The 27,145-nt window shown below is 43.4% G+C and overlaps 4 protein-coding genes across 8 annotated transcripts; all 4 read right to left on the reverse strand.

The window, feature by feature from the left end:
• Positions 1-5: 5 nt before the first annotated feature.
• On the reverse strand, positions 6-3,932 carry zgc:163014 (uncharacterized protein LOC100038766 homolog). Its single transcript, XM_035168778.2, has 13 exons — positions 3,715-3,932; positions 3,460-3,633; positions 3,274-3,379; positions 2,676-2,792; positions 2,490-2,603; positions 2,236-2,413; positions 2,034-2,162; positions 1,682-1,869; positions 1,388-1,584; positions 1,201-1,292; positions 1,054-1,108; positions 707-804; positions 6-610 (listed from the first exon to the last, which is right to left on the reverse strand). Exons 1-13 carry the CDS (start codon positions 3,774-3,776, stop codon positions 381-383), a joined length of 1,740 nt encoding a protein of 579 aa, XP_035024669.2. The 5' UTR covers positions 3,777-3,932; the 3' UTR covers positions 6-380.
• A 1,472-nt stretch (positions 3,933-5,404) lies between these two features.
• On the reverse strand, positions 5,405-8,458 carry tmed8 (transmembrane p24 trafficking protein 8). Of its 2 annotated transcripts, none has more exons than XM_035167434.2 (6): positions 8,324-8,458; positions 7,810-7,921; positions 7,572-7,665; positions 7,365-7,458; positions 6,860-7,153; positions 5,405-6,719 (listed from the first exon to the last, which is right to left on the reverse strand). In XM_035167434.2, the coding sequence occupies exons 2-6, from the start codon at positions 7,917-7,919 to the stop codon at positions 6,502-6,504; spliced, it is 810 nt and encodes a 269-aa protein (XP_035023325.2). In that variant the 5' UTR covers positions 7,920-7,921; positions 8,324-8,458; the 3' UTR covers positions 5,405-6,501. The 2 variants fall into 2 exon arrangements, with proteins under 2 accessions (XP_035023325.2, XP_035023324.2); XM_035167433.2 differs by having other exon boundaries at positions 7,810-7,956.
• A 776-nt stretch (positions 8,459-9,234) lies between these two features.
• Positions 9,235-11,690, reverse strand: noxred1 (NADP-dependent oxidoreductase domain containing 1). The gene is made up of 6 exons (XM_035167432.2): positions 11,153-11,690; positions 10,878-11,065; positions 10,138-10,318; positions 9,897-10,051; positions 9,592-9,790; positions 9,235-9,490 (listed from the first exon to the last, which is right to left on the reverse strand). Exons 1-6 carry the CDS (start codon positions 11,308-11,310, stop codon positions 9,334-9,336), a joined length of 1,038 nt encoding a protein of 345 aa, XP_035023323.2. The 5' UTR covers positions 11,311-11,690; the 3' UTR covers positions 9,235-9,333.
• Positions 11,691-11,818: 128 nt separating this feature from the next.
• On the reverse strand, positions 11,819-27,138 carry LOC118116106 (autophagy-related protein 2 homolog B). Of its 4 annotated transcripts, none has more exons than XM_035167430.2 (43): positions 27,067-27,138; positions 25,962-26,376; positions 25,697-25,859; positions 25,423-25,575; positions 25,238-25,340; positions 24,796-24,958; positions 24,526-24,705; positions 24,322-24,418; positions 24,051-24,215; positions 23,787-23,938; positions 23,534-23,645; positions 23,098-23,335; positions 22,841-23,003; positions 22,625-22,717; positions 22,325-22,513; positions 21,903-22,176; positions 21,687-21,795; positions 21,402-21,603; positions 20,976-21,118; positions 20,502-20,659; positions 20,210-20,385; positions 19,962-20,112; positions 19,645-19,847; positions 18,995-19,075; positions 18,763-18,869; positions 18,579-18,671; positions 18,406-18,476; positions 18,229-18,314; positions 17,962-18,132; positions 17,723-17,855; positions 17,444-17,643; positions 17,113-17,342; positions 16,908-17,025; positions 16,634-16,825; positions 16,455-16,556; positions 16,287-16,365; positions 16,002-16,206; positions 15,855-15,924; positions 15,688-15,770; positions 15,412-15,533; positions 14,517-14,671; positions 13,557-13,706; positions 11,819-13,087 (listed from the first exon to the last, which is right to left on the reverse strand). In XM_035167430.2, exons 2-43 carry the CDS (start codon positions 26,121-26,123, stop codon positions 12,857-12,859), a joined length of 6,228 nt encoding a protein of 2,075 aa, XP_035023321.2. In that variant the 5' UTR covers positions 26,124-26,376; positions 27,067-27,138; the 3' UTR covers positions 11,819-12,856. The 4 variants fall into 4 exon arrangements, with proteins under 4 accessions (XP_035023321.2, XP_035023320.2, XP_035023322.2 ...); XM_035167429.2 differs by having other exon boundaries at positions 25,962-26,370; positions 26,949-27,123; XM_035167431.2 differs by having other exon boundaries at positions 18,238-18,314; positions 26,949-27,123.
• Between the last annotated feature and the right edge of the window lie 7 nt (positions 27,139-27,145).

Raw genomic sequence — 27,145 nt, forward strand, 5'->3', positions numbered from 1 at the left:
GAGACTGTCAGCTTAAAATATTTAATATAAAATTACATTTTTAAAGGATTTTTCACAGTCCAGCATTTTGCTGTCATTATATACTGATATGTGGGTTATGTGCAAAACATGCAAATCAGATTTGTTATGCAAAGTGGCCACCACCTGCAGTGTATAGGATGGATGGTGGAAGACTAGCTCTTTACTGAAGAGACTTAAATAAAAGAATAAAATAAAGGACTACAAAAAACAGTAAAGTCTAAGTAGTCAAATTACAATTAAATAACATGTAAAGAAAGACAGTCAAGTAGAAAGAACTGTGGAGACAAACACACTTGGAGGTCACAGCATCATCCTCAATCTGTTCGAAGACAAAAAAACGATTGTCCTCTGATGATCCATCACTTTCCTCCAGGAACCTCGACTGTGTACTTAAGTGTGTCGTTGTAGAAGGTACCGGAGCAGTCGGACCCACCAAACACCAGCACTGTGCAGTAAACTCTGACGTTTTCACTCTGCTCGTGCTTCTCGGTGTCGGTCAGGACGGAGCAGCTCAAACTCAGCATGCTGTGTCCAGCACGAGGTTTGGAGCAAAGCACGGGAGACGCCACCGAACTCCACATGTTGGTATCTGAGGACAGACGGAGGCAGGAGGAGACACTGTGAAAAGAGCATACTGAATTGATAAATTTGCAGAAATGATAAGACCGAAAGGATCAGTTCTCACCAGTGCTGAAGACGTGTACGTCTTGGAGCGCTCCGATTGCACTGCAGCCGCCACTGATTAAAATCCTGTTGTCGGAAACTGGGACCGCCGCATGAAACCTGTCACATGAACACGCCGGAGGCTTTAATCTGTACAATTATTATTTTACGAGATCTCTTTCATTACTCTATTGTATCATTTCACTTTCTGGATTTAAAAAAAAAAGACAATACTGGATGATGACTTTGATATTTAGTTTTAAATGCCATTAAATTCAAATGCTGTTCTGTCCGTCCGAGGTGTAAAAACACTTAAACCAGATGGGTCCATCAATGTCACAGCTCAAGGTTGATTAGTTCTGGACTCACCCTCGGGGCAACGGGGGCATGTTCCCACACTTCACAGCTGTGTACTCCATAAATCCTTCACGCAGCGAGGTGGAAAAAACCATAAATATCACTGCAATCCAGGACCCAACATCACCACTTAACACAAGCCAACAAATCTGCACTTACCCAGATCTAGAACGTGGAGATCATTGAGGTAGGTTGCAGTCTTCCTGCCACCAAATATCATCAACCTCTGTGAGAGAAGTGTGGCCGAGTGCCTGTTCGGTACAAACATCATTTTAATCTTGAAAGAAAATAAGGAAAAAGTGTGACAGTAAATGTACTGCAGCTGTGTTTTGGGAAGAGCACTGACCCAAACCGAGGCAGAGGCTTGTCGCCCTCCACGATGGGCTGGTACCAGAGCTCAAACTCTGGGTTGAAGATGTACAGAGCATTACTGCAGGATTTCTCCCCGGACGAATGTCCTGGATGGACTCCCCCGAACACAAACAGCTCCTTCTTATAGAACAGTGCAGAGTGATACGCCAGAGTTGGAATGTTCCCTTTTGCCTGCAGCGGGGGGGAAATCCACAGAGGAAAAGAATAAATCTTTGCTCGAGTATCTGCAAAGAATTTTAGAACTACAAAATGCTAGTAACAAACCCACAGTGACAAGCTTCCACTTCCAGGTCAGAGTGTTGAGGATGTACAGCTCGCTGTAGCGCTGACCCTCCCTCAGGCCCCCGTACACAAACACCGACTTGGAGTCTGGGTCGTAGGTCGCAGAGTGTCCTCGGGCACAAAGTGGAACAGGTCCGGAGGCAGAGGAGTTCATGGGGAACCAGAAGTCACTGTCTGAGAAGGGTGGCAACGCATTCGGTGTAAAACAAGTATTTTAGGGCTTTATTACCTCCACCAAGGATGTTTTCACCCCAGTGAAAGGTACTGGAGAGGTACTGGTCAGGGAGGAAACCATTACATTATGGTGCAGATCTGGATCAGGAATAAACTCCACTGACCTAACTCAAGCTTCCACAGGGAATCCTTGCAGTAGTTTTGATCTGCCGTCTCTCCGCCGATGAGGATGGCAGTGTCGGGGTCGCTCAGACACATCGTGTGGCTCCAGCGCTTCGATGGACACACTGAAACTGAAGCAAGAGCTTTGTCCAAACCCATTTTGTGAATTCGGATGTGACAGTTGTATTTTTTGGGGTTCCTGACCTCGTCTGTTGTCACTCTTTATCTGCGCTGTCATTCCTTCCTGGCTGTTCATCCTGTACAGCCTTTTTTTCTTTGGGGTTGAAGCCTGCTCTATGTCCTCAGTGAGACTGTCCATGTCCTCAGAGCTCCAGGTCATGTGGCCTCTTTTACTGATCACCGTCCGCCTCGGTGTCTTCTCCTTTTTACATGGGCACAGGCTAAGTTACACACTTCACATGCGGACGGTAACATATTGTTACGAGTGCGACTCTTACCGTGGGCCAAGCTGTGGGTTTGTTGCCCACCGTGATGGCACTGGTGTCAATTTTGTTCACTTGGATCTCAGCAAATGAAACGCTGTCAGACAACTGCGAGGAGTTGGGTGTAATCTGCAAGCCAGGACAATGACTGAGTGTTGCACTGAGAGCACAGGAGAACTGCTGAACTTCTTCTTCCCTTACCGTTTCATTTTCCGCAGCGTGGTGCAGAGTGCTGCAGAGATCAGTTGCATTGTGCTGCTCCGGGAACAGACACTTCCTTTGAGCCAGAGGAGTGCTGCTGAGGACGCTGGATTTACCCTGTGACCAGTCACAAGTTAAATCAAAGCAGTGTAAACAGTCGGAGCCAAGAAAGAACCCATGAGACTCTGTCTTATAAACTCAATTATAAGCCGTATTAATAAGAATAAAGCTCAGTTATACGAGATGCAGGGTCAGTTTTGGAACACAGATGAGATAAGATGATCTTTTAGTCCAGCAGCGGGAAAGTTTGCTGTGCTGCAGCAGCAAAAAAGGTCAGTCAAATAAATAGACACAAGTAGACAAAATATAAGTAAAGATGCAATATAAATGTAAGGATATATAGAATAGAAAACTGAATATATACACTGTGAGCGTAGTATATACACGGTGTGAATGACTGCACATGATTATATACAGTGTAACAGATTGCACATGAACCATTGAAGTGCACGGACAGAAATGAGTAATGGATGTGTAGCCTAAGGTTGTTTCCCTCATTTAACATTGGAGTTACGTTGTATATAGTAAAACCTCGTACCTCTCCACACACTGTGAGAACAATCTTGCCATAAACTCCTCTCCGGCCCCTCTCTGCGGCCACAGAGACGATGTCCGGGCTCCAGTCTCCCTCCCAGGTCAGACACCTATATTCAAAGAGGACTTCATGCATTAAGACCTGACTTTTTTCGGTTTTGTTTTGAGCCAGAGCCAGTCTTCCTCACACCTTGCCTGAGATGTCAGGGTCCCGATCCTCTGGGCCTGCAGCTCTGCACTGACCACCACCTCCACTGAGATGGTGGCGGTGTCACCTCCTCTCCACTCGCCCAGGCCGAAGATGACGAGCTGTTTGGGCAGAGGCAGCGGGACGTGGACCTGGAAACACCTCCGGGTGGATTTGCTGCCGAAAGTGAAGGCACAACGTGTTTGGAGAAAAGGCTGCATGGAGATGTTTTTTTTAGTTTTTTTCAGTGACACACACCTGATGAACTGACGAGGAGCGTCACGCAGGGACCAGAGCACGTAGAAGTTCATCTTCGCCATGTTGTTGTTGTTGTTGTTGTTGTTGTTTGTTCGGAGTCCGATTGTAAAATCTCTGCTGCCGCAAACAACGCGCCTGCAAATTTGGCGCAACCTGTCACTTCCGTAAGCGCCTCTGATTGGCTGATCCTGGAGGCCGCAGTAGAAACACACACCTGTGACGAGGTACAGTTAATTGAGTTTAATGCGGGTTCAATTTAGCGAGTTTTAGGCGAAATGTTATGAAACATATAATTTATTTATAACAGCGCAATATAAATTTTTATTAAAAGAATAATCAACAAGTGTGTATGTGTTTTTATTCGATGTATTTATTTATTTATTTGTTTGTTTGTTGATTAAGAGTTTGCTGCACCAATGTAAACAACTGATTTCTGTGAGAAAACTTGTATTCAGGATATATTTTTAATATAATTCTTCAAATTTCATAAACTAGTTGGAGGTTATAGGATATTATAAAGCCCTGTATTTAATATATTTTTACACTGTTAAATTATTAAATAACAAATTCTATTTATTGATGTATTCAAATATATTATTTAGTCAAATTGAGGCTTCATAGTGGTAACTGATATTTTGACATTGCCTGGCCCCTTATGCAGACTTATACACTCGTAATGAGGAATAAAAAAACAGCATGTTATTATAAAGCTCCATATGTATAATGTTTTATACGTTCAAATTACTTAATTATAAATTCTATTCATTGTTCTATTTAGCTTTTTTTTTAACCTGGGGAGTCATTATGGTAACTGAGGTGTTGTTCAGTTTTTATGTGTGGCTGAGAGGTAGAGTGGTCGTCCTCCAACCAGAAGGTCAGCAGTTCAATCCCCAGTCTTCCCCATCTGCATGCCGAAGTGTCCTTGGGCACGATGCTGAACCCTGAATATCCCCTCATAGAACAAAAAAGGGCTGCTAATAGATGCACTGTATGAATGTGTGTGTGAATGGGTGAATGGCAAACTGTACTGTAAAGCGCTATATAAATACAAACAGCATTATATAATATAGTATATATAATACACCTAAACTAGTCTGAATGTCTTCAGCATTTACCTTTCACCAGGTGTAGATATTATATTGTCATCTGTCTGTATATATCATGATAAATATTATCTGTGTATGTACGTAATGTGACATTATTTGACAGTACATTTAAAAAGTTACTGCATATCTTCAGTTCAAACCTTTAAAAATCATCAAATCATTAGTCATTAATGTCTAACTGAAACCGTCAAACTTTGATTTAAATCTAAAACATATTTGGAATAGTAATGTTTATTCTACTGCTTTACTGAAATCCAGTGAAATGACGAGTGACAGTAGAAGTAACTCTGGATAGTGATTGGCCCTCAGGGGGCGCTTAAAATAAAACCTTGTTTCATCAACACCACTGTAACAATAACATCAATCCCCTAATGCCACTATTTAATAGAAACACAAGGGACCATCCTGAAGCGCTTTCTAATCCTGGACCTGCGGCGAGACTGTGATGAAATGAGAGTTCACACACACACATACACCAGTAGTCTAAATGGCTTTTTTTTTTTCAAGCTCAACATGTTGTTTCTGCACAATAAACCTCTTAAAACAATAGACTTTGTTCTAACCCTGAAATGAATCACAAAGAAAACTAGACAATCTCTTCTTTATTGTGGTATATAAATTTCAGGAACAAATATCATAACTTACAGTGAACGGTACAGTACAGCAAACAAGGGAGGCTTTAAACCTGTTGCTTTACATTGTTTACGGCGTTAGCAGCCAAACCTGTGACATCTTTGGAAACATGCGCACAAGTGAACATGGTAAAAGCACTGAATTTAAAAAACAAGGACGAAACAAAGCTTTTCCAACACAATCGGATCCAAAGTGACGCCCGACGCAATGAGGAGGCTCAAAAACAAACACGCAGATTTTCACTGACATGGACCTGTGCACAAAATACATCTAGATTAAATATTACAACTGCTCCCGACCTCCGAAACAGCAAATTAAAGAGGGGGGGGGTGAGGCAAATGTAAATATTGAATCTATATTACATAATAAGAGCTTTCTGTGATAAGAGATGGCTTTTATTTGTGTCATAAAAAGCAAACTGAGAAACTGTTGCATCAGGACATTCAACGTATGACCTTTTGACCAACACAGACAGAGGACATGTCCCTGCACGGTTTGTAGTTCGACGTTGTATTCGTGATTGAATTGAACACAAATATGTACGAAATGTATACGAGCACAGGGCAGGAGGATAAAACACAAGTAACGACAACGAAGCAAAGGAACAATCATAACCGGAGAAAGTGCACACAGACACGTACGCAACAGAAAACCTCAATTTTCCTTTTAAAGCGCTGCTGATTAAGAACCCAGCATGATGAGATATATTCTGTGCAGGCATTCCCTGATCACTGCTACCATAGAAGTGTTACAGCTGAAGACAATGTATGTTTTCTGACGGGCACTTGACCAAGTAGCACTGTGCAAACATGGGAACATGGCACATATGCAGGACTTCTTCAAATATCTATCAGCGAGACGTCGGAGCAAATGCTGCATTCAAACAATATAATGTAGATTCAACATGTAGCAACACAAGCTAAAAGTGATAAAAAATAGATATGCCTATATTTAACCTTTTTATATTATAACTTCATTTTCATAGTACGAAATCAAAAAATAATTCATTGTTGATAAGAGTAACATTCTTTAACAATAGAGTGGCATCTCAGGCACTGTAATAAACCCTGTAGTAAAGCGTTTTATTTCGCCACAGTGAGTAGGAGTTGTCAAACTTCAGCAGGTAGGTTCCTTCACCTGGAAAATCGTGGCTCCCCCCGAAGACGGACAAGTGACTGTCCTGGCGATAAACCGGTAAGATTTCGGCCAAGTTTGAGTTGGTTTGGGTTTTGGAGCCCTTCTCCACGTCTCCGTTACTGACAGGCCCTGCAGCAGAAATCACACAAGGCACAAAGTCAACATATCGTAGACAAAGAAGATGATGTGTTGATACAGACGACATCTAGGAAATTCTTTGAAAAGGCTAACTGTATGCTCAAATTACATCGTCAACAAGTGCAACTGACCTTCCATCTCCTCCTCTTCATCCTCGTCGTCACTGGACTCACTGACGTGCACTGTGATGGACCGGTTTGTGACGGGAGTCCAGTCAAAGTAGATGCCAAAGCCAATGTCATAACCGTCTGTGGCGAACTCCCAGCTCACTTTCTTGGCCTCGGGGACAGTGGGGACGTGAACCGTCATGATGTCGCCCCGGTACACCGTCACCACGCTGTCCGGCTCCGATCGAAGCTTCGCCTTCAGCTCCTTCAGTGTAGCAGATGTCCATGTTGTCGGCGGCTTCAGGGGCGGCATCTGGGCTGCCATCGGGAGGAACCAAAAGCAATATGTTCACGAAGCATAACAGCACCTCTGGTCATCATTCATCTGGGTTAGATAAGCCTTTAAATAATTCTAGATATATCTCTCTAGAGCTTGTTTTTTCAGTGTAACATATTTATGAAACCTCTGAATCAGAGTCACAGATAAAACAAAGCAGGCGTCATGATGAAACGCTCAGCAGGTCCTCACTTTTCATCTCAGTGGAGAGTTGACAGCTCCCAGTGCTGTTGTTCTCCTCACCTCCTTCTCCCGGGGCCGGCTCAGCAGGGGCCTCTTCGTTACCCTCAAAGTGAACACATACAAGACACGTTATTACATCAAACTGAGATGAGATCTTACATCACTGTTTATTGCCACTGACTGACATCTTATCCAACATGCTTAAACATGAATTACCTCTGAACGCTGCCCTGAATCCTCCTTGATTCCATCCATGTCAGCCTGGTTGTCTGTTTGGGGATGGCTCTTTGACAGATCTGTATTCTGGAGACTGAAGGAGGAAAAGCAGAAGGAAATTAAATCAAGTATTTCTAAAGGGGATGACATTAGGATGCAATGAGCATCAGCAGCTGGCCGTGTCAGCCCGTTGTCTGCAGCATGATGAGCGACACCATCTGCAGCAGCAACAGGTTACCTCTCCAGCGGGCTGGTGTCGCACTGGTTGGATGTTATCCCGGGGAAAGACGAGAAGGAGAGGGACGACAGCCGGGACTGGAGCTCTGATGTCCCCTCCAATATCTCCATGGCTGTAAAGACAAGGCAAACACCTCAGTCTGCGCGGCTAGAAAAAAAAGAAGAAAAAAAAAAGAGATGAAACCCCGCCTCTTCCGACCAACCTCAGGGAGGAAGAGCGATGACAACACTGGGGCTAGCATGCTGCTAACACAGGCTGGATGAGCTAAACAAAGTGTAACCGGACACCGATGAGCCACGTTAACCACCGCAGAGATTGTGACCGAACAGCTGAAGCCACAGAGAGGAGTGCTGTGTGTTTGTGTGGTGAGCTCCGGCCTCCACAACTCACTCCATCCTGGCAAACTGTTAGCTGTCAGCCACTTAGCTCCCGTTAGCTAGATAAGCTAGCTACAGTACAAACTCATCGCGCCACTTGGTGAAACCAAAGATTTGAACCCCCGGCAATCTGGTACCTTGACACCGTGTCACTCGTATCCAGCTCAGGCCATGAGAGGAGACGCCTCCATGTCACTGCGGTCCTGTCACACGCCTCCACGGTGCTCCTGCTGCTGCTGGAGAAACACAGACTGTGAAGACTTCCGTGTTTCCTCCAGAGTTGAAGAAAAGTGGCGAATCCGAGGCGGAGTAGAAACTGGAGGCTTCAGAGGATGTGGAGATTTTTTACTTAGTGCTTATGAATAGAGTGATAATTATTGACTTAATAATAGTTCAGTTATAATATAATTATATTCATATATTTGTTTAGTTTACTAATAAATATGATCTTAATTTACATTCCTATATTAATTGGTTGTTACTTTAATATATGAATTCATATATAAATTGATTTTATAACAATTTGCTGAAACAGAGTCACAGAGATAGTAATTTTTATATGTTGTTGTTTTTTTGTGTCTTTTATTTGTCCTGTTTTTCCTGCAGTGGAAAATCTGAAGTGTGACTTGACATCAGTACGACACGTTCTCATCACCATGTTCATTCATGCTGTATTTGCAACATATCCAGAATATACCAACTATATGCTAATGCTATACTATAAATTGCTGTTTTATTTGCATTGTGTAAACTTTGATCAGTTTCATCAGTTTATCTTTGAAACTTTGCAAACATTCCCTAAAGGCAGACATGAGATATTATGTTAAAGGGGCTAAAAGCACGTTTTGTGAGGCCACCATGACCTTGACCTTTGACCTTTGACCATCCAAACTCTAATGAATTCATAAGTCCAAGGGAATGTTTGTACCAATTGTGAAGAAATCCCCTCGAGGCTTTCATGTGATATCGTGTTTACAAGAGCAGGGCAGACGGACATCCTGTAAATAGTCATCCCCCCCCAAAAAAAGAAACATATTACAGAGCCCCTTTTATTCAAATGTGTTCTTGCACATTACAGTACAGTTTTCCCAACTCTATGTGTGACATGAGGGACACAGTCTTCAAACTGTGATGGAGAATGTAAGATTTACTTGTGAGTGTGAATGTGTAAAGTTCCTGGTGTCAGCAGCAGTGATTTGTACGCTGCACAGATGCACTGCTGCACACATTCATTACTTAACAGAAACCTCAGCAGTGGTGTCTCCTTGGTCTGAGCATCAGTGAGAGAAATCCAAGGAAAAGGCCTTAAAGGAGGGAAAAAAAAGAAAAGCACAACAGTCATTTAAATTTATGAGTTGTAGTTGAACACGAGCAGCACTCTGTAACAATGCAGTATTGTACTCACTCATCTTCGTGAAGGGAGGATGCACGAGAGGAACCGATGAAACTGCTCGTGGTTAATTGCACGACGTTCGTCCATGTCCCCTCAAAGAGTCTGTTTATCCGGGAGAGAGCGTCACTGGATCTCAGACCAGCAGAGGTGCAGATGTTCAGCAGGCTGCACAACACTGCACACACCCAGCTCTCACTCAGAGTAATCCCACCTACAGGGAGTCACACGCCAGTTCAACAGTTGAGAGTGACATCAAATTTCAAACATCTCATGTAACATGAGAAGTTCAAAGTTTACACCAAGTCAGCATGATGTACCGCTCATGGTGAGAGGACACGATGCCTCTATCAGTGAAGGATCTTTCAAAGCTGTATTCAGAGAAGAGCAGGAGAGCCACACGTCTGCAGCGTCACCACCCACAAAGTCATACTGTGGTTTTAGAATGAAGTCGTGTCCGAGAAGCTCAGCCAGTCTGAAGAAGAAATTCACAGAAGGGATGCGTTCACTTAAAATACATTTTCTGAAATTAGTTGTATATGTGCATGAATGTGGCGGCACCTGGTGACGGGCACAGCAGAGATGAAGCTGTACACCAGGCAGTGTTTTGACAGGTGAGAGCGGAGATCGCCACAGACTCTGGGGAGGTGAGAGGGCAGACAGCAGAGGAACAGGACGTCTGCCCATGCTGCCAGTCTGCGATTGTCGAAGAAACACTCGACACCGGTCGGGACAAATTCCACTGAAACACAAAAAGCAACAAAAAAAGAACACATGCAGGCAGGAGCCCTGATAGAAATTTTGGGCCGTGTGACCGTGTGGCCGTGTTTCTTTCTCTTTCTTTATAGAGCAACATATATATTCTTATGCATAATATTAATAATCCAATTATTTATTCCCTTGTCCTTCCATTTTTAGTAAATATTTTTTATTACAAGCTGCTAATGTTAAATTTAATTTTGTAGTGTTTTATAACACAAAGACAATGAAGTATGCATCCGTCCCTCCCTCCTATCTGTCTGTCTGTGTGTCTGTCTGTATGTCTGTCTGTCAGTCTATCTATCTATCTATATCGTTATGCTCATAGTAGTAAATTAATCGTTTTTATTAGCAGTAAAGACTTTTTCAGTTGCAGAGAAGAAAATATAACACATGTATTAGTATTTATTAATTTATCAGGCAACATAAGCCAAAGTCTTTACACTCTTCGTTCATTTAGCGCGAGTTTCTCTGCTTCAGACCACTTGGATGAACATTTGTTCACAGTGTTGCTTAGACTTCATTTTAATGTCAGTGTATACCTGCAGATTCAGGTCTTCTGGTGGAAACCTTGATGTGTGATGGTTTGATGTCTGTCATCTCCAGGAGGGAGAGGAGCAGCTGTTTACCCAGGTGACCTGCTCCCAGTATCCCCACACAGAGGTCACCATCTCCTGCTGCTGGTGTCACAGCAGAGGCCCTGTGTGCACTGTGACCTCTGAGGACACATCTACAAGGAACAGTACCATTGATTTACAACAGCACCTTTAAATGAACTTTAAATGAACTATATATGCTTAGAGTTGTTTTAAATCACCTCAGTGAACGGACGAGTTTACACAGGTACAGAGCGTGCGCGCACCCGCTAAATGTCAGTCCAGCCGCGCGTGCACGCAGGTGTATTACCGTCTTCTCCTCCTCGGTGAATCCAGGGTCAAAGGTCAAACTGTTCAGACCAGCAGTGACGTCCACCATCGTCCTTTTATATAAGCTTTAAACTTTATATGTAGTCTAAGGTCTTAACACGTGTGGCATCTGATGAAAGAGAAAAGTTTCACATGGTAGTAAAACATGCTGTTGCCATGCCAACAGTAACAACCTCCCGAATGAACTGGCTACGTATTTCAAAATAAAGCTCACCAAAACGCTGCATGCTTTTCAGAATAAAGGCAAGAGCTATTTTGCTTAACATAAAGAAGAAATGAACAGATATTTTCATTGAAAACAAACAGAAAATCCATTGACAATTACAATTTTTTTTGCCAAATGGCTATTAGTCCCATTCCATTAATGTCACTCAGAAAAGCACACGTCCACCAACATTCCTCTTATAAAACCACATTAAGATTCACTAGATCCTGATTGTTATTTGTCATGCTCAGAACAATGGGACGTGTGTACAGACAGACTGAAAACATGATGCCTCTGGTCACAGGCTGTTGCCGTCACAGAGGCCTAAAAACAAGGCACAACAACCACACTGCAATGTGGCAACTGTTTTTTAATTCCCTTTCATGCTTTTAATACAAATTCAAGAATCAACTGTACACATATGTACAAGAAATATTCTTTGCACATAAACACAAAAATTAGCAAATCAAATATCTGCAACACGACATTTCACGTCAAATACTAGTGTTCAAAAATACACTGGAAGAAAAGATTTTGCTCAGGACATTAGGACTTTGCTTGAAGATCTTAAGTCGACGTTGCTCCTTTTACAAGGTTGTGTCTACAGTTTGAATATGTGAGCAGCAGACGGGAAATAAATTGTTTAAAACTGTTATTGAAAGCAGCTTTTCGGGACAGCAGATTGTGTGAAAATTACATGTTGATCACAGCTCAAAATAAAATTGTGAATCTTCATCACTCCCGGGTGGCCTCCCCTACATCATTCATTTGGGCAAGTAGACCTTCAAGTCACTTAAAAGTGCTGCATACAGAACACATTCAGTCATATTTGTCCTCTTGTATTTGCATGAAATGTTACACATCCGGACTATTTACAGTAAATAACAAGGCCCACATACAGTACGTGTTATATAAATTAAGAGTCATTACACCTACAATATTAGTGTTTGTCGACAGCGAGTGAGCGAACGTAACCACACACAGGACTTGTAAACAAAGCCGTTGGAGAATGAAGCAAATGTTTGCACTTCATGAGACAACAGCATATAATGATTTCATATCTAAAATGCCATTGTCTAATCTACAACAGATCATAATCCACATAGAGACAATGTGGCTCACAAATGAATCATTCTTCAGACATCCCTTTGACTGAACACACAGTTGGACTATGCTGACAACCATGAAGGCACTGTGAGGGAACTGGTAAGCTGACACAAGCTCAAAATGCCACGAGATGAACAGTGTGTTTATTTACACCAGAGCTGTGATGAGCCTCTGTGATGTACCTCTTCAAAAAAAAAAAACTATCTGAGGAAAGTCTCCAACACGTTTGTCAGCTCTCGCTTGTGCACAGTCATGGTTTTCAGGTGCGATACGGCAACGAGAATCACTCCTCGCCCTGCCTCCACTTCTGCGATTCCTCCTGGCGAGCGTCGGGGTGGATCTGGTTCCTCATCCCACCCAAAACGTTGGAGGTGGCCTCGGTGGCCATAATGAGAGGCTTGACTACAGCTGGCGGCAGCTGTCGGAGAACTCCACCCACCGCCCCCGTCATCCCGCGCTGCTCGTGCTCCCGGGTGGCCGTGTCGTAGATGGTCAGCGCAGTGTCCGTGATCCCCTGTAGATGGAAACACCAGACACTCAATACCATGAACTGTAAATAAAGATGGACGATGGAGTATCGTCTTCCTCCCGTTGTTCAGAAATGAAGCCTGGAGAGTGAGAACGTGGTAACGAGGTCTTGCTGATACACTCACTCAACCAATAGCGAGGCAGTCTCAGCTGTCAATCATAACATTTCACCCTGTTTTTATAGCATTGAATAATTAAATTAAAACCAAACGCACTTGAACATACATCAGTGTGATAAGAACTACCTAAAATGACAGAAACCATCTTTCAGAAAAGATGTATTTAACACATATTTTTGACTTTTCAGTTTGGTCCACCTCTGGCCTCACTTTTGTGAATCTGTCATGTTGTCCATCTTAATATACAGTCTACGCTCAATACACATCAGCAACAGAGTTTCTTTCCATTAATGTCACTACAGTTGGAATATTCATTTCAGATTCAGGCTCATTTACCTCTTTTACCACCGTGTAGGCTTTGGCCACACCTTCTCTCAGGTCCACAGGCTGATGGGCCAGTCCGTAATGAGAGAACCGTTTTATCCTCTTTGAGTCCCTCTCATCAGGCACTGGAGAAACCATGTCGTAGGCCGTCTCTGCTGCTGCCTGAAAATCAGACAAAACTATGTATATCTTTGTTCCTTCATGGAGACAGTTCTAATGAATCAGTATTTCCCTTTAATTCCCATTAATTAGAATGTGGACTGTAGACGTCCCCCACAGTTTCACGATTAATCAAAAGTTTTTTTTACATTTCTTATAACAACACAAAAGATCTGTTAATGTAGTGTTTTGCACCGTTCAGGGTTTCTACAGATCTCAAAAAGTGAAATGCAAGACCACTACCCCATACTTAAAGATAAGGTGAAGTAGTTGAGTAGGAAATTACCCTAGGAATCCCACATTTTCTCTCAAAATACAGACAGACAATCAGTATCCATGTCTTTCCCACGGACGATTGTACGAGATAAATTCTGACCAGGGTGTGTGCAGATGATCAGTTATCAGTTCCACGCTGGTCTTGTTTGTAGTTTTATTTCAGCGTATTAATATCCGTACGGTTGAGAAAGAACTACACAGTGACATTATAAACGACCCATGCTGCAAAAACATTTCCCTTAAAGAAAATAAAAACTAATTTTAAAGAGTGATGCGAATGAACATAATTAAGACTATTTAAGATCTAGTACGTATTATCTGAAAATATGAAATACTTTTCAAAGCTGAAAATTCAGATTAGTGGAAACCCTGTTCATTGTGGAGCTGTGCATATTGATTCACTCAGCCTATCCTCTCTCAAACACATCGACAAAAGAGCCATCTGTCATAGTCACAACACTGATAGTTACCATGACAAAATCTATGGGAAACACTGGGAATACCGACTTTTTGGTGGCAGTGGAGAGGCCTGTTTACCTGAATGGTCCGCACCATCCTGTTGGTGAGCTCCAGAGCAGCCATAGCAGTGGAGGTTCCAAAGGAGGCGGTGCCGCGCTGAAACCCGCGAACTATCCGGCCGTCCTTCCTGTACTGCTCGATCGGGAGCCAGACCAAGTCCCTGAATCCCTGAACTGAACAAAACATTCATCTTAAGAACAGGGAACCACAACAGCTGAGAGATACACCTGGATTAGTAAACTCATAAACTGTAATGACATTCACAGCAGCTTATCGATGAAAGCATGGATTACATGTTGTCCCAGCTTCCAAGAATCAAACTAGTACTGAGTATGGCAAAAAAAGGGAATTCAATTCTATATGTTAAGTGTGGGACCAAGTTTAGCAGGAGAAGCTTAATATCACTGAAAAGGTGCTTCCAGACATGGTCGGGAGTTTTCCTTTCACATATGAAAAAAGCAGCAGAAGATTGTCAGATGCGTTTACAACAGGAAAATGTATATGGAACATTCAGGTGAGGGGCGCCGCCAACGTAGATCATGCAGAGGCAGGACATGGTGTGTAAATTCAACTGTGGAAATCACGTCAAACCGTATTGTCAATAGCTGTTGAATCTCAAGGTCTTTCAAAGTTGACATATTCGTTGGCATCTTCCATGTGTACTGCACCTCTTTCATCCTGAGATGTGGTATTTGTATTATTTCTGTTTTATTCTGACATTTCACTGCTGAATTCTCACATGGGCTCACAGGAAAGTGGGCAGAGTTCAGTTCCTGTCTGAAAGCCGCTTAATACTGGTTTTACTTTTTGCTTTATACCTATCCATGTACATTCTGAGAAATATATGTCTAAAAATATATCTGAAAACATAAAAAAATCTTATAACCAGATTAAGATTACGTGCTGCACTCACCCAACTGTACCAGTGAGTGAATTGGTCCGACACCACCAAGCAGACCTGGAAGCTGGTTCTTCCTTATGTCATTCAGCCACTCGTTTATTGCATAGGAAAACAGCTTATCTACACCTAACAGTCTGAAAGACAGACGAGTATTAGTATATAGGGGAAAAACACATGTTCTTTGTGAATAGTGAATTAAAATACTTGATATATAACATATTATGGTGTTCTGAAAGACATCTGCAATATGAACCTGTCTCATCTGATGTATTACTGTGATACACATACCCTTGTCTGTAGCACAGCTGCCTCAGTTTCAGCTCTGAACAGTTCAGTTGTGTCAACCCGATAATGATTCCTGCAAATGTTCCCTGAAACAAAGCAGTTATCAAGTTATTCATAAACCACTAATAACCTAATGTGGAGTCAATGCAAAGTGCTCTGAGACATTGTACCTGCTCCATTGAAACATGTTTCCCATGGTAATCCAAGCGAATGGGAACCTCAGAGGTAAATCGGAACTCCCTTTTAAGAAAAGAATTTGATCAAATACAGAAACTTTTCCCAAATAGTTTCATTATTTGTTTTCTTTAAACACTGACCTAAAGAAGATTGGCTGGTCTTTGAAAGTAAGAGCTTCATTGTCAATGACCTCTTCCCTCCCTGATGTGGAAAACCCATTGTGGCTCAAACGTCTCTGTGCAGGCACTGAAATGATTGGTGCCGGGTCCTGGCTGCTGCCAGCGAGCTTGGAGAAGCTGCAGGAGATCTCGGGGGCAGAGGATTTCTTTGTGGAAACACAGAACGCTGCGAAACAAGACGACACAAGCAGCTTTTAGTTGAAAGTACGGTTTACAACGGGTGTGTGCGTGGATGATCTGTTTTACCTTCTTGAGCAGGTGGTGAGAAAAACTCAACTTCAGTAGCAAGACTTGTAAAGAAGTCCTTCAAGAAGAATAGTGCGTCCTTCAAACAAACAACAGGAGTGTCACATAAAAATGCTACTGAAGATGCTGTTTGCCACAGAAAAAATTATCAGTATCTGATTCTTGTACCTGATCAATATTGAGACGAAGAGGCATCAGGGAAACACGCAGACAGCACTCCTGAGGAGCCTGGCCCGACTCCGGACACATGTGCAGTGCTTTAACTGTCAACTGAGAGAAAATGCACACAAGACATTACACCAGGTCAACACTTGACTGGGTTAATGCAAACATGTTGCCTTACTCACCATGTTAGAATGGGCCTTGCGGGGCATTTCTTTGCTTGAGTACAAGTAGAGGAACTTATTCATCTGTGAAGTGGCCAGTCGGTCTCGAATCTCCAAGTCCTGCACGACAAACACCTGCCGAGAGACTGGCTGATCCGCTGCCGACCCAGAAGCCACCTGGGCCTGTGGGTACACCTCATGTTGAAATCTCACCTGAGGTACAAGAAAAGGTGGTAAACAACAAAGAGATGACACAAGTCATTTATATGGTCGATAAATTGTGGAATAACTTTACCTTGCTGAGCTGAATCTCCATCAGTACATCAGGGTTCCTTCCTTTTCCACCTCCTGCCCGTCCTGGAGCACTGGCCTGTCTGACTGGAGTTTGAGAGGGGGAGCTATGAGGTGTAGACCTGCGAGGCAGAAAGAAGGATACAAATTAAACATTCCATTTCCCTTTGAGCACATTCAAACATTTCCAGCACTATCAAATAGCTTACCCGCGGCTTCTAGCAGGAGACGCTGAGAAAGTCGGACTCCCGAAGTCTTTCCCACCATAAAGGTGCCAGATGACAGAGATCTCTTTGATGAGGTAGCGCACCTCTGGGATGGGAAAGTTCACGGCTCCGCGGCTGGAATCGGCCCCATACAGAGGCTGGCTGAAGTGATCGTGTTTAATTTCCACTGGGTTGGAAGTAAGCTGCTTTACCACTGGCTCCTGATCACGATCCTGAAACACATTTCTCACAGTGAGACGACATAAACTTCACAAAAACAGTCAAGCGCTGTGTTACAACTGGGCTATAGCCGTGTGAGAGAGTATATTCAAACCTCTCCTCTGGAACCAGGTGTTTCCAGGATACAGAAGTCATCCGTCTCTTGGGCCACGTTCGGGACAGGAGTGATGAGAGGAGAGTGAAGCATGGGGTAAGTGGGGCTGGGATTCTGATTCAAATTCCCACTCTCATCCGGGAACAGGAACAAGTCTGAGCGAGGCTGGTCTTGGTCAAGATTTCTCTCCTCGTGTGCACCTGCAGATGTGTGAAATGTTATAACATCTCGTGGACACAGTAATTTACAATTCTAACGCTTACTGAGCAAAGACCTCACCGTTCTGCTGTATCCCAGGTGTATGCTGCCCGTCAGTCTCCTCCATCGCCTCACTCATCAGATCCTGCAAGATCTGCTGCTCGGTTTCAGCAAGCAGAAGGGTCTGAGATGGGGGCCGGCTGGGAAACTCCGCCTATTCAAAAATATGCTCAGACTAAGCAAGCACGACTGGTAGGGATTTGAAATTGTATTTTAATTATGTAATACTGTGTCATAATTAGTGTCACTGTTGAGCTGACCTTGGATCTATGAGTAGTGCTGCCATGCTTTGCCTCTGGTTCTGCAGTCGGCAGCAAGTCTCCATAGCTGGCGACATACTGGATGAGGTTCATGAGGGCGGCGCAGGAATCTGAACACGTTCTGATGTGAATGGCGTCACTGGAGCAGCGCAGCTCAAATCTCGGCTCCACCTGTCAACCAACAGACGATGAAAATATTAAAAAAATGACTGATCCTTGTTCATGAGAGACGACTTCTAAAATGTTTGAGGCCATTTAGATACGGACAACTCTAACCAATTTTCCATCCACTCCAGGTTTGACAGCTGAAATCCTCAGCTCCAGTGTTCCCATGTCGACCACTTGGACATAGTCTGTCACAAAAACCAACAGAAAACATTGGACGGAACTGCATTTTAAACAATTCAAATAGTTTATTTCCAATCATTACTGAAGATAACTTACCACGTGCGAGATTAACAGAGACTGCATTACTCTTGTCTGAGAGGAACAGAGCAGCTTCGTCCAGAATGATCCTGCAAATAACAGGTTCTGTTTAGCAATTTTTTTCTAAAACTCAGCTTCATATACATCTCTCAACTTCGTACTAGTGACAAAACCCGGAGACTGTCTAATACCTGAGTGTTGAAGAGGAGTGGTCTAAAGAGAGGCTGCTGGAGATGCTGAAAGTCTCGACAATCAGCAGTGACCTGAGCGGCAGGTAAAGGGGCCTGTCAAGAGAAAAACACATCCCACATGAGAATAAATGCAAGGATTAACTCGTGGCTTTTAAATGAGTTGGAGTTTTGAGGCGTTCTTCACCTGTAATCTAAAGAGCAGCTCCATAGATGTAGATGTAGGGTGGTGACAGACGCTGGAGGAGCGTAACCCAACACAGGCTCATCAGAAATATTCAGGAAGTCAGCAATCTGTTCGACACAAAGTGGCAATAAGATCACAGATGTCTGATTTTGCTGGATGTTATTGTTTTTTAAATTATTCTCGGAAGAGAGAATAAAAGAGGTGTGTAAGAGTTAGAGATTTGTTTTCTTACCTGGTCATACCAGCCCAGACTGAGAGGGACAACTCTGTGCTGAAGTGTTGCTCCTCTCACTCCGACGGCAACAAGAAACTCCTGAATGAACACACACACACACACACACATCACCACAGTCAGTGGCAAACCTCAAGAAAGCTGACTGATACACCTTAAACACCGGTTCTGCCTCAATTGTGATACCGCTGGACTAAATGTGCTGTTTTTGTAATAAATCAATAATTTGTAACTTTTTCTCGTGGTTCTCAGCACAACATGATGGGGCAGATGTCCTTTATAATTCCTACTATGGCAGTTCAGGTTTTAGGCTCCAGAGTAGATCCAGAAAAATCATTCATTGTGAGTATAGGTCCATCTACAGGGCAAATGTGGCCATGACAGTCTCACATACTGATACAAAAAGATCAAACAGATGAAAAACTGTGTAACACAACTGTCTACTTAATTTTTTATCAATTTTTCTCGAATATTTGTTTTTTTATCCCCCCTTGTGAAACATTGGGTCACTTTATATCTTCCAGCCTTAAAATATTAGTCCTCTTATGCTGGGATTACTTCATTTTTGAAAGTGATAAAGTAAAAAGGTTGAAACGGGTAAGAATGGTGTCCTCATGACAAAAACACAGTGAGTGATTTGAGTGCTCTACCTTGACGTTGCGCTCTGCACTCTGTGATGAGATTTTGACAGCGACAGACACCATGCTGCGGGCCTCCAGACCAATACCCTCTGAGGGTGTTGAGGATCTCTCAGGTGAGGTCTCTGATTGGTAGATAGTTGGCTCTAGCCAATGGGGATGCGTCCTGCATGGCAACTTGATGTCTGAGACAGCAGCTCCACCATCCATAAGTCCTGGGATCGATGAAACAACAGAGATGTAGCCAGACTATAGTAGTTTTCTGTGTATATTAACGATACATTATCTATATATGCACAATAACATATGTGAAGACGAGCATAGTTTACCTTGATGATACATGCAAATGCTACTGGTGTGGAAGCAGATGTAGTGTTGGTCTTTATATCCCTCATACTGCGTGACACTGAACAGCACAGCGTTCTTCACCTCCAGCCAGAACTCGCCATGTTTGTTTTTCAGCACAGTTTTGTCTTCCCTCTGGAAAAACAAGATGAAAACTCACTGACTGTTGAACAAGCTGTTAGGATTACACCTGTGGTAACAGTGAGATATTTAAAAATGAACGGGATCTTACCTTAGAATTAGTTTGTAGAGACACCAAGCCATGATTGACACTGAGGATGACAGAAAACAAACTCTGCGACGTCTTGCTCTGAGCTTTGGGCTTTTTCTTCTTGCGAGACCTGAGGCCCATGTCCGAGGCAGGAGAGTAATAGTGCATGTTCTCTTCCTCTGAGCCGCTGGTGTCCTCTGAAAGCACAACACAGAGCATGTCTATCAATGGATAAAACATGACCTCATGCCCCAAACGTTTACTGCAGTACTGAAAGTCTGTACAATCATGTGAAATGCTCTTGCAGCCTCACCCTCGGGTCCGGTAGAGCGGAACTGGCTGAAGCTGTCCTTGGAGTAAGTGTTGATCAATTGACTGGCGACAGAGAGGCCAACTCCATATGGCATGCTCTCAACGGTCTCCACTGGAGATGGAGCAGTGGGCTCCCAGAGAAGCAGGTCATTATTTATCCTAGAATATTATAAACATTCATTTTAGACGTGGAAAAAAAAAAATCAAGATTGTCTTATTAAAAGTGTCTTAAAGAGGAACTAAAATCACTGGACATAAACTTGGCTTCAAAACACTTGATCAACCGATTATTAATTTTCAGCTACAATACATTTTTTATAGATGTAAAAAGGCTTGAATGTCAATCCCTTACTAGCCTCCAGGATATCCCAGAGTTAACCTCACTTTCTTTTCATGACAACCCTTATATTTAACTTTGTTCAGCTGGGCTTTTATTGCCATCCGGTCATTTAATGTAATTTTAGAAAATCTGTACCTGTTGTGTAGTTTTTCATAAAAGGTCTTGCTGGGCAGCACCAACTGCACATTGGGGAGACACAACTCGAGGATGAAGCGAGAGTTGTTCATGGTTTTTTCCTGAAACTCTGTCATCTCACCAACATCACCAGGAATGACCATCTGGAATTTAAAAATATAAAATAAAACTTAGAAACATGACCTGATCACAACCTGCTCTGTCAACAGGTCAGGTATGCAAAGCAATACTCGTGTCTCTTTTTTGCATAATGATGCATTGGTCACAAATATTTGAATACATCAACTAGATGGCTAGCCTTAATGCAGAAGGCAAAATGGATCAATGCTGTCAAAAATACTCATTCACTTGCACTTCAGGACAAAGAAATTTGACGACACATACATGGTACTCTTTGATGAATGTGGCCTTTTAGCACTGACCCACCTCCTCATTCTCATACATGACCCTACGTGAAGAAAATGGTGATGGCTCCGGTTTCCCAAAGTCACACACATCCTTCAGTGAATGAGCAGCCCCTTCCTCCTCCTCCTCCTCAAGAGAATGATCCTCAGCCCCCTCGTCATCCTCAGCTGTCACACGCTCAAGGATTGAGTGGACCGCCGTAGGGTTCATCTTCAGCACAACCCTGCTCAGAGAAAGTAAACACTAATGAAAGATTGCCCTATATGGACAGATTCGTTTGAGAATGGTTTGGGTGGGTGAACGCACCTCGGCCAGTCAAACTTAACGCTTTCAGATGATGTCATGTCTCCGTCCATGGTGTGGGAAACCCTGAGGAATCGGGCAGCTGGTTGATCTGGCTCCTCCTGGAACTTCCCTGTTGAAATAAAGGAAAAAAAACAGAACTTAAAAGAGAAGTTGCTCCATTAGAAAAAAATCTTTAAAGCGCAGTTTGGAAACATTTTCCTCAGTTGGCCCACGTACCTATAAGTTCTCTAAAAGTGAGCTCCATCTTTGTTTGGTCAGGAGCGCTACCACCCATGAACTCTGTTTTTACTTCCAGGTCTTCAAACTCCAGGTAAAGTACTTCCTTCTGCAGGGACTTCTTGAACCAGGGGCCCCTCTCCTGATCTGAGCGCAGGTCGGGGATGGGAAATCGGACTGCAAGGCCGAGCAATGGGGCATTTACAGTCAGTGATACCTGACAGTTGGTTGGGGTGTGGCTGTCATCGAGGAAAACTTCTGTAAAGGCCTTGTGCTGTGGAATTAGTATAGAAACACAAAGATGTAGATTGATGTAGATTATATAGTGTTGTAGAGGCTATAAATATATTTTTATGCTTGAAGTTTTCATAGTTCTAGAAATTATTTTCATCTTTGATTATTAGTTCCTGGGAGGGCCTTACCAAGCTGACATGTTTATTATAAGATGTATACATATGGGAGGCCATCATCTCTGTAGTGGCGAGCTTCTGAGGTTGTAGCAGCGAGTTGAGCCGGTCTACGATGCTGATGTCCAGCTCAGATCGCACAGGTCCCAGCTCCACCAGGATCTCAGCCTTCCGGGGAATTGTGCTAAAGCGAACCTGGCCGCCCTGCTCAGAGGAGAAAATGGCTGACTGAGTGAACGCATGACGACACACGGATGCTTTTTCTGCAATTATGTCAGTGTTGTGGTTTCATATTGGACTAACAAACAATGTTACCTGAGGGCCCCTGCGCTCAGCCTGTTTGTAAAGCAGGTGAAGGCAGGTAGTTAGCAGTGCATCAGCACTGGCTGTGGTGTCGAATGTCAGGAGCTGAGTTGTGACAGAGAAAACAGTGAGAAACACTACTAACATCATGCCAGCTGCAAATGAGAGTAAATGCAAGTGTTTAACCAACTAAACGTCAGTGCAGTGCAAACGGCTTGAAACTCGAACCTCAGTGTACTGCATGCCTCTTTGGGAGCCACCAATGACACCCTCAGATGGGAAGAGACACTCCAGGAATTCCATCTGGTTAAGAGAGACGTCAGTGCTGAAAGTCCGTAAGTTGGATCCCTGACTGTGCTCATAGTTTATCTTCAGGCCCTGGCCCACAAACCTGCAGATGTAATCCCAGGTCAGACAGATTTTCACACACTCAAATCGTGAACCTGACCTTGCATAAGAGGAATTAGTGAAAAATAAAAGTGCACCTGAGGTGGTCGTGAGGACAAGCCTGATTAAACGCTGTCCGAGACTGAAGGAAAGCAGCGGGCGAGAGCTGGCCCACCATGCTGAAGAAGTGTGCAGCCATGGGGCCGAGGGGCCTAGGGGCAGCATCTGGTGGTGGCAGCGGGTCGATGTGGAGGACAGAGATAGCCAGGCTGCTCAGTGTCAGCCTCAGCACCAGCTCTGGCCTGGACTCATCACCATGGGTTTTGGATGGATGGGCTGATATCAAACAGTGGCAGATAAAGTACATGCAGATACTATTTTAGAAACTAGTCAGGGAGATAAGTTGATGTAAATCCATAAAAAAGATATAAATTACTTTACCTCTCAAAGCACATGGCTGCTGATGGACTAGTATTTAATGGTTACTTGTGTAAAATATGTTTTAAAAAAATACTGTTATATTGCTATACTTACAGGCCAGACGTAGCAATTTTTGAGGGAGTTGTGAATCCCGTGAGTGGACAAGTGTTTCATTAGCCTGCTTCTCTCTTTGTCGCGGTACATCCATGTAATCATCCCACAGAGCCTACAAACGCAGATATGATGCCAGATTATAAGAGAACAGCAACTCACGTATCTGGAATATTTTCACCACACAAGCTACAACACATATGATTTAAATCAATATCTCTTAATTTTTTTGCGTCTCTTTGACTTTAAGACTTACTGTTGCGTTTCCAGAGGGAGACTCTACTGGGGAGGCAGAGTAGTTGCTGTTAAGGGACAAATCCAAGTCAACTGTGGGTGGTTCTCCCAGAGGAGGGAGGGACGACAAACTGTGAGACATGTCCATGTCGGCCATGGAGAAGAACACATCATCTACATCAGCAACCAGAAAATAAAGGAAAGGACCATTTTCATTAGACAGATGCACCCATGACATCTGGCTTGTAAGAAAGGAAAGGGTTAGATGATGGTGCTTCCGTCTGACCTCGACTTGACACAGTTCTGGTGGTCTCACTCTCAACGAGGTCGGGGTCTGCTCCTGGCACAACAGTGTCCTTCTTCAGACAGCGGTTCAGCTCCATATGGAGCCGATACTCATCTTCCTGCTGCATCGGTCGACTCTTTCTGTCCTTAGCCCATTCCTGTGCACCTTCACACAAAGAGCAAGAAAACATGGTTTACTCCATTTCTTTAACTCAGTTGTATCACTTTTACCCAGTTTGATCCAAATTATCTATCAACAGATGGGTGCTCACTTCCACCAGAGAATGCTCCGAACAAGTCAAGGAGAAGATGAACTTGCCGTGGGGACAGCAGGAAAATTAATGTTTCTATATGTCCGACAACATCCAGCTGAAAAGGAAAGCAGCCTCATTACTGTCTTTAACCAAAGTGCATAATACTGATATATAATCAGGGACATTTTTTTTATGTTGTAATCCAGAAATTGTTTAATTTACCTTTGCTCCAGGCATAGCTATATTGTTTTTCAGAGTGAGGGACAACTCAATTTTGCCATCAAGGCTCCCAACCTGCACAGGTTCAAATGGTTTTGTAGAGGATACAGGCTCTGTGAACTGGGGATGAGGCTCACATATTATTTTGGGATTCCAGCTGGGGGAGAGCTTTGGCTCAGTTTCCTACAAAATAAAAGATCCATTTTTAAAATTAAGACTTATGCACACAACTCTTTTAGCTGTTATCCAATTTCGAAGACTCGCTGCACCAACCGTTGGAGTTGGTGACGATTTACATCCAGCTCGAGACGCGTCTGAAAATTCATCCCAAAATATGGTGATGCCTTCCATCTGCAGGTTTTTATGTGCAAATGTGGTTGGCTGATGCACATTCACACTCGAACTCTCCTCTCCCGTTTCATCACAGTAAACAATCCTGAAAGCAACGACAGAACACGATTAACTTGATACATACAATATTAGGGATATCTTCCCTATATTTAGGAGCAATCCCTTTAATAATAAATGCTTAAATAATTGTCTTTTATGTTTCCCCTCAGTTACATCATTCCCTTTGTAGCTGATAGAAGTTTAGGATTTAAGAGAGGAAATTAATATGGTATAGTGAATTTTATCTGGATTCAATTATTCTGTGTTGATTTTTTTCAAATATTATGTTTAGTCAAGTGTTGTCCGAGTGCCCATGCAAACTTACTTGTTAATTCGTATCTCAAGAGCAATTCCAGTTTTAGAATTTTCCGGAATGTGTTCGACTCTGAGGACAGTGTCTAAAAATGTCACTTTGACCCTCCTCAGAACTGCAAGCAAGAAAATTTGATATCAATTCATGCAAAACCAGTACATATCATAAAATGTTGCTTGGCGTTATGATCATATTACCTGTCTCTATTGTTTCTGCAAACTTCTCTAATCCCTCAAAGGGCTGGAAGCTCTCTCCCATATCATCGGTGAGTTTCTGGCTCAGACATTCTTTGGCGAGCTGCATGCTGCTCGTCATGAAACTGGACCAGTACATGGGCTCAGTGCCAGATGCTGTGGTGATAAAAATGATTTGCTTTTCAGTCAAATTAACGGTCTCCTATTTCTAATGTGAGAAAATAACAAGCTGTTTTTTCAACCTTTTTTTGCACAGATAGTGTTGTTGTGACCTTACCCACTCTCGGCCTGGGTCTGAGCACCATCTCCAAACCCTTGACCTCTAGCGCACAGTTTTCCTGTAGCAGGGCAGCCCATGGAACCGTTAGAGAAATTGTCTGGATGAACCCGGCGATCACTTCAAAGGGGGCGTCTGCCGTCTCCAGGAGCTCATTGAGAGACTGAAGAACAAGACATAACAATGCTGAAGCTTCTCTCCATCCAAGCAGACTATATACTAACATCAAATGAATTTGTCTGATGTATTTTCACTCTACACATACCCATTTATCCAATGGCACTTGGGCAAGTGTTCCAGTGCCTTGATAGAGGTCCAAACTGAGCTGATCCAAGCTCAGCTTCTCCTGCAGGAAGTTGCCAAGGTAGCGGTGCAGGAGGTACCTGCAGGCTCGCTTCTTGATGGACTCCGAAAAGGGCCAAGGCATCTTCAACTCAACAGGGGTACAGTACTCAGGCAATGAAAGGGATTCAGAGGCTCCGCAAAACCGAAAGGCTCCTGCCTCTCCAACGGCTGTGGATTAATCGCTGGTGTCACTGTTGTGTCATCCAGTCGACTTAAAGACATCAGGAAATGTTGAGTTCAAACATCCTTCATATCCCAGGAGCAGGGACACTTCGGATGATATGTCGACACTCAGTGATGTGTGTGGGGAATGGTTCGACTCCAGTTTGCTGCTCCTACAGAAACACACACGGTTCACTCTCTGTAATTTGACACTTGAGACACACAACATGAGGATTACACACATTATGTTTACAATACAGGCGAATATAAAAAGTAGCGACTGAAAACAACTGAGTCGTGTTGTAATATAAGTAAATAACATTATAGTATACCTGACAACGTATAGTGCACTATAACCTGCCCAGTGTTATTGTCAGCACATGTTTACCCACCAGATAAGCCAGGGTAAATGAGCAAACGCGCTTGCGAAATAGCTGCTAGCATGTGATAGTACTGACAGTATTGACTGTCAGTACTATCACATGCTGTAGCTGTAGCTGTATTTATTTAAAGCTGTCATCGTTATCAGGAGCTGCACTGACCGCTGGCTCAACAAAGGCACGTCATTAAGCTAACTAGCCGTCTAGCGAGAGCGTAATGCTAACGCGTTAGCTCGCCCATGAACCACTGCTGTCGGCTGGCTGACTGTGGGCAGGTTAGCGTTGCCGGGCTAACGACAGGCTAATGTTGTAAGCTCGCTAGTTAGCCAGCTAACCCAGAAGCCAACAATTCTCAAGTCATTTACCATCGCAGCACAGATGCAGGCGAAGAGAAAAGCACAGTACGCGTATACACGACAGGTCTTTGAGTCGGCACGCCCGAGTTGAGCAGAGTTGAGGATGCTGGCGCGGATCTGAAGTTACCTTCTGACTGAGTTGTTTACAAACACTTTCATGACTCCGCACAGGCTCGAGCCCACACTGCGGGGTGGGATGAGGCAGT

Source organism: Hippoglossus stenolepis, chromosome 10, assembly GCF_022539355.2.
Source record: "Hippoglossus stenolepis isolate QCI-W04-F060 chromosome 10, HSTE1.2, whole genome shotgun sequence".
Lineage (NCBI taxonomy): Eukaryota > Metazoa > Chordata > Actinopteri > Pleuronectiformes > Pleuronectidae > Hippoglossus > Hippoglossus stenolepis.

Excerpts from the sequence above, each read along its gene's own strand:
- zgc:163014 (XM_035168778.2), bottom strand. The coding sequence starts at position 3,776 with ATGGCGAAGATGAACTTCTACGTGCTCTGGTCCCTGCGTGACGCTCCT. Across the intron at positions 3,380-3,459 it reads ACCCTGACATCTCAGGCAAG|GTGTCTGACCTGGGAGGGAG; the intron begins GTGTGAGGAAGA and ends CTTTGAATATAG. Across the intron at positions 2,604-2,675 it reads ACGCTGCGGAAAATGAAACG|ATTACACCCAACTCCTCGCA; the intron begins GTAAGGGAAGAA and ends CCTGGCTTGCAG.
- tmed8 (XM_035167434.2), bottom strand. The coding sequence starts at position 7,919 with ATGGAGATATTGGAGGGGACATCAGAGCTCCAGTCCCGGCTGTCGTCC. Across the intron at positions 7,459-7,571 it reads ATTCAGGGCAGCGTTCAGAG|GGTAACGAAGAGGCCCCTGC; the intron begins GTAATTCATGTT and ends GTTCACTTTGAG. Across the intron at positions 6,720-6,859 it reads TGAAGAGGAGGAGATGGAAG|GGCCTGTCAGTAACGGAGAC; the intron begins GTCAGTTGCACT and ends TTTCTGCTGCAG.
- noxred1 (XM_035167432.2), bottom strand. The coding sequence starts at position 11,310 with ATGGTGGACGTCACTGCTGGTCTGAACAGTTTGACCTTTGACCCTGGA. Across the intron at positions 11,066-11,152 it reads AAACTCGTCCGTTCACTGAG|ATGTGTCCTCAGAGGTCACA; the intron begins GTGATTTAAAAC and ends TGTTCCTTGTAG. Across the intron at positions 9,791-9,896 it reads GTGTCCTCTCACCATGAGCG|GTGGGATTACTCTGAGTGAG; the intron begins GTACATCATGCT and ends GACTCCCTGTAG.
- LOC118116106 (XM_035167430.2), bottom strand. The coding sequence starts at position 26,123 with ATGCCTTGGCCCTTTTCGGAGTCCATCAAGAAGCGAGCCTGCAGGTAC. Across the intron at positions 17,026-17,112 it reads TCTCCTGCTAGAAGCCGCGG|GTCTACACCTCATAGCTCCC; the intron begins GTAAGCTATTTG and ends TCTGCCTCGCAG. Across the intron at positions 15,925-16,001 it reads GACCAGCCAATCTTCTTTAG|GGAGTTCCGATTTACCTCTG; the intron begins GTCAGTGTTTAA and ends TTTTCTTAAAAG.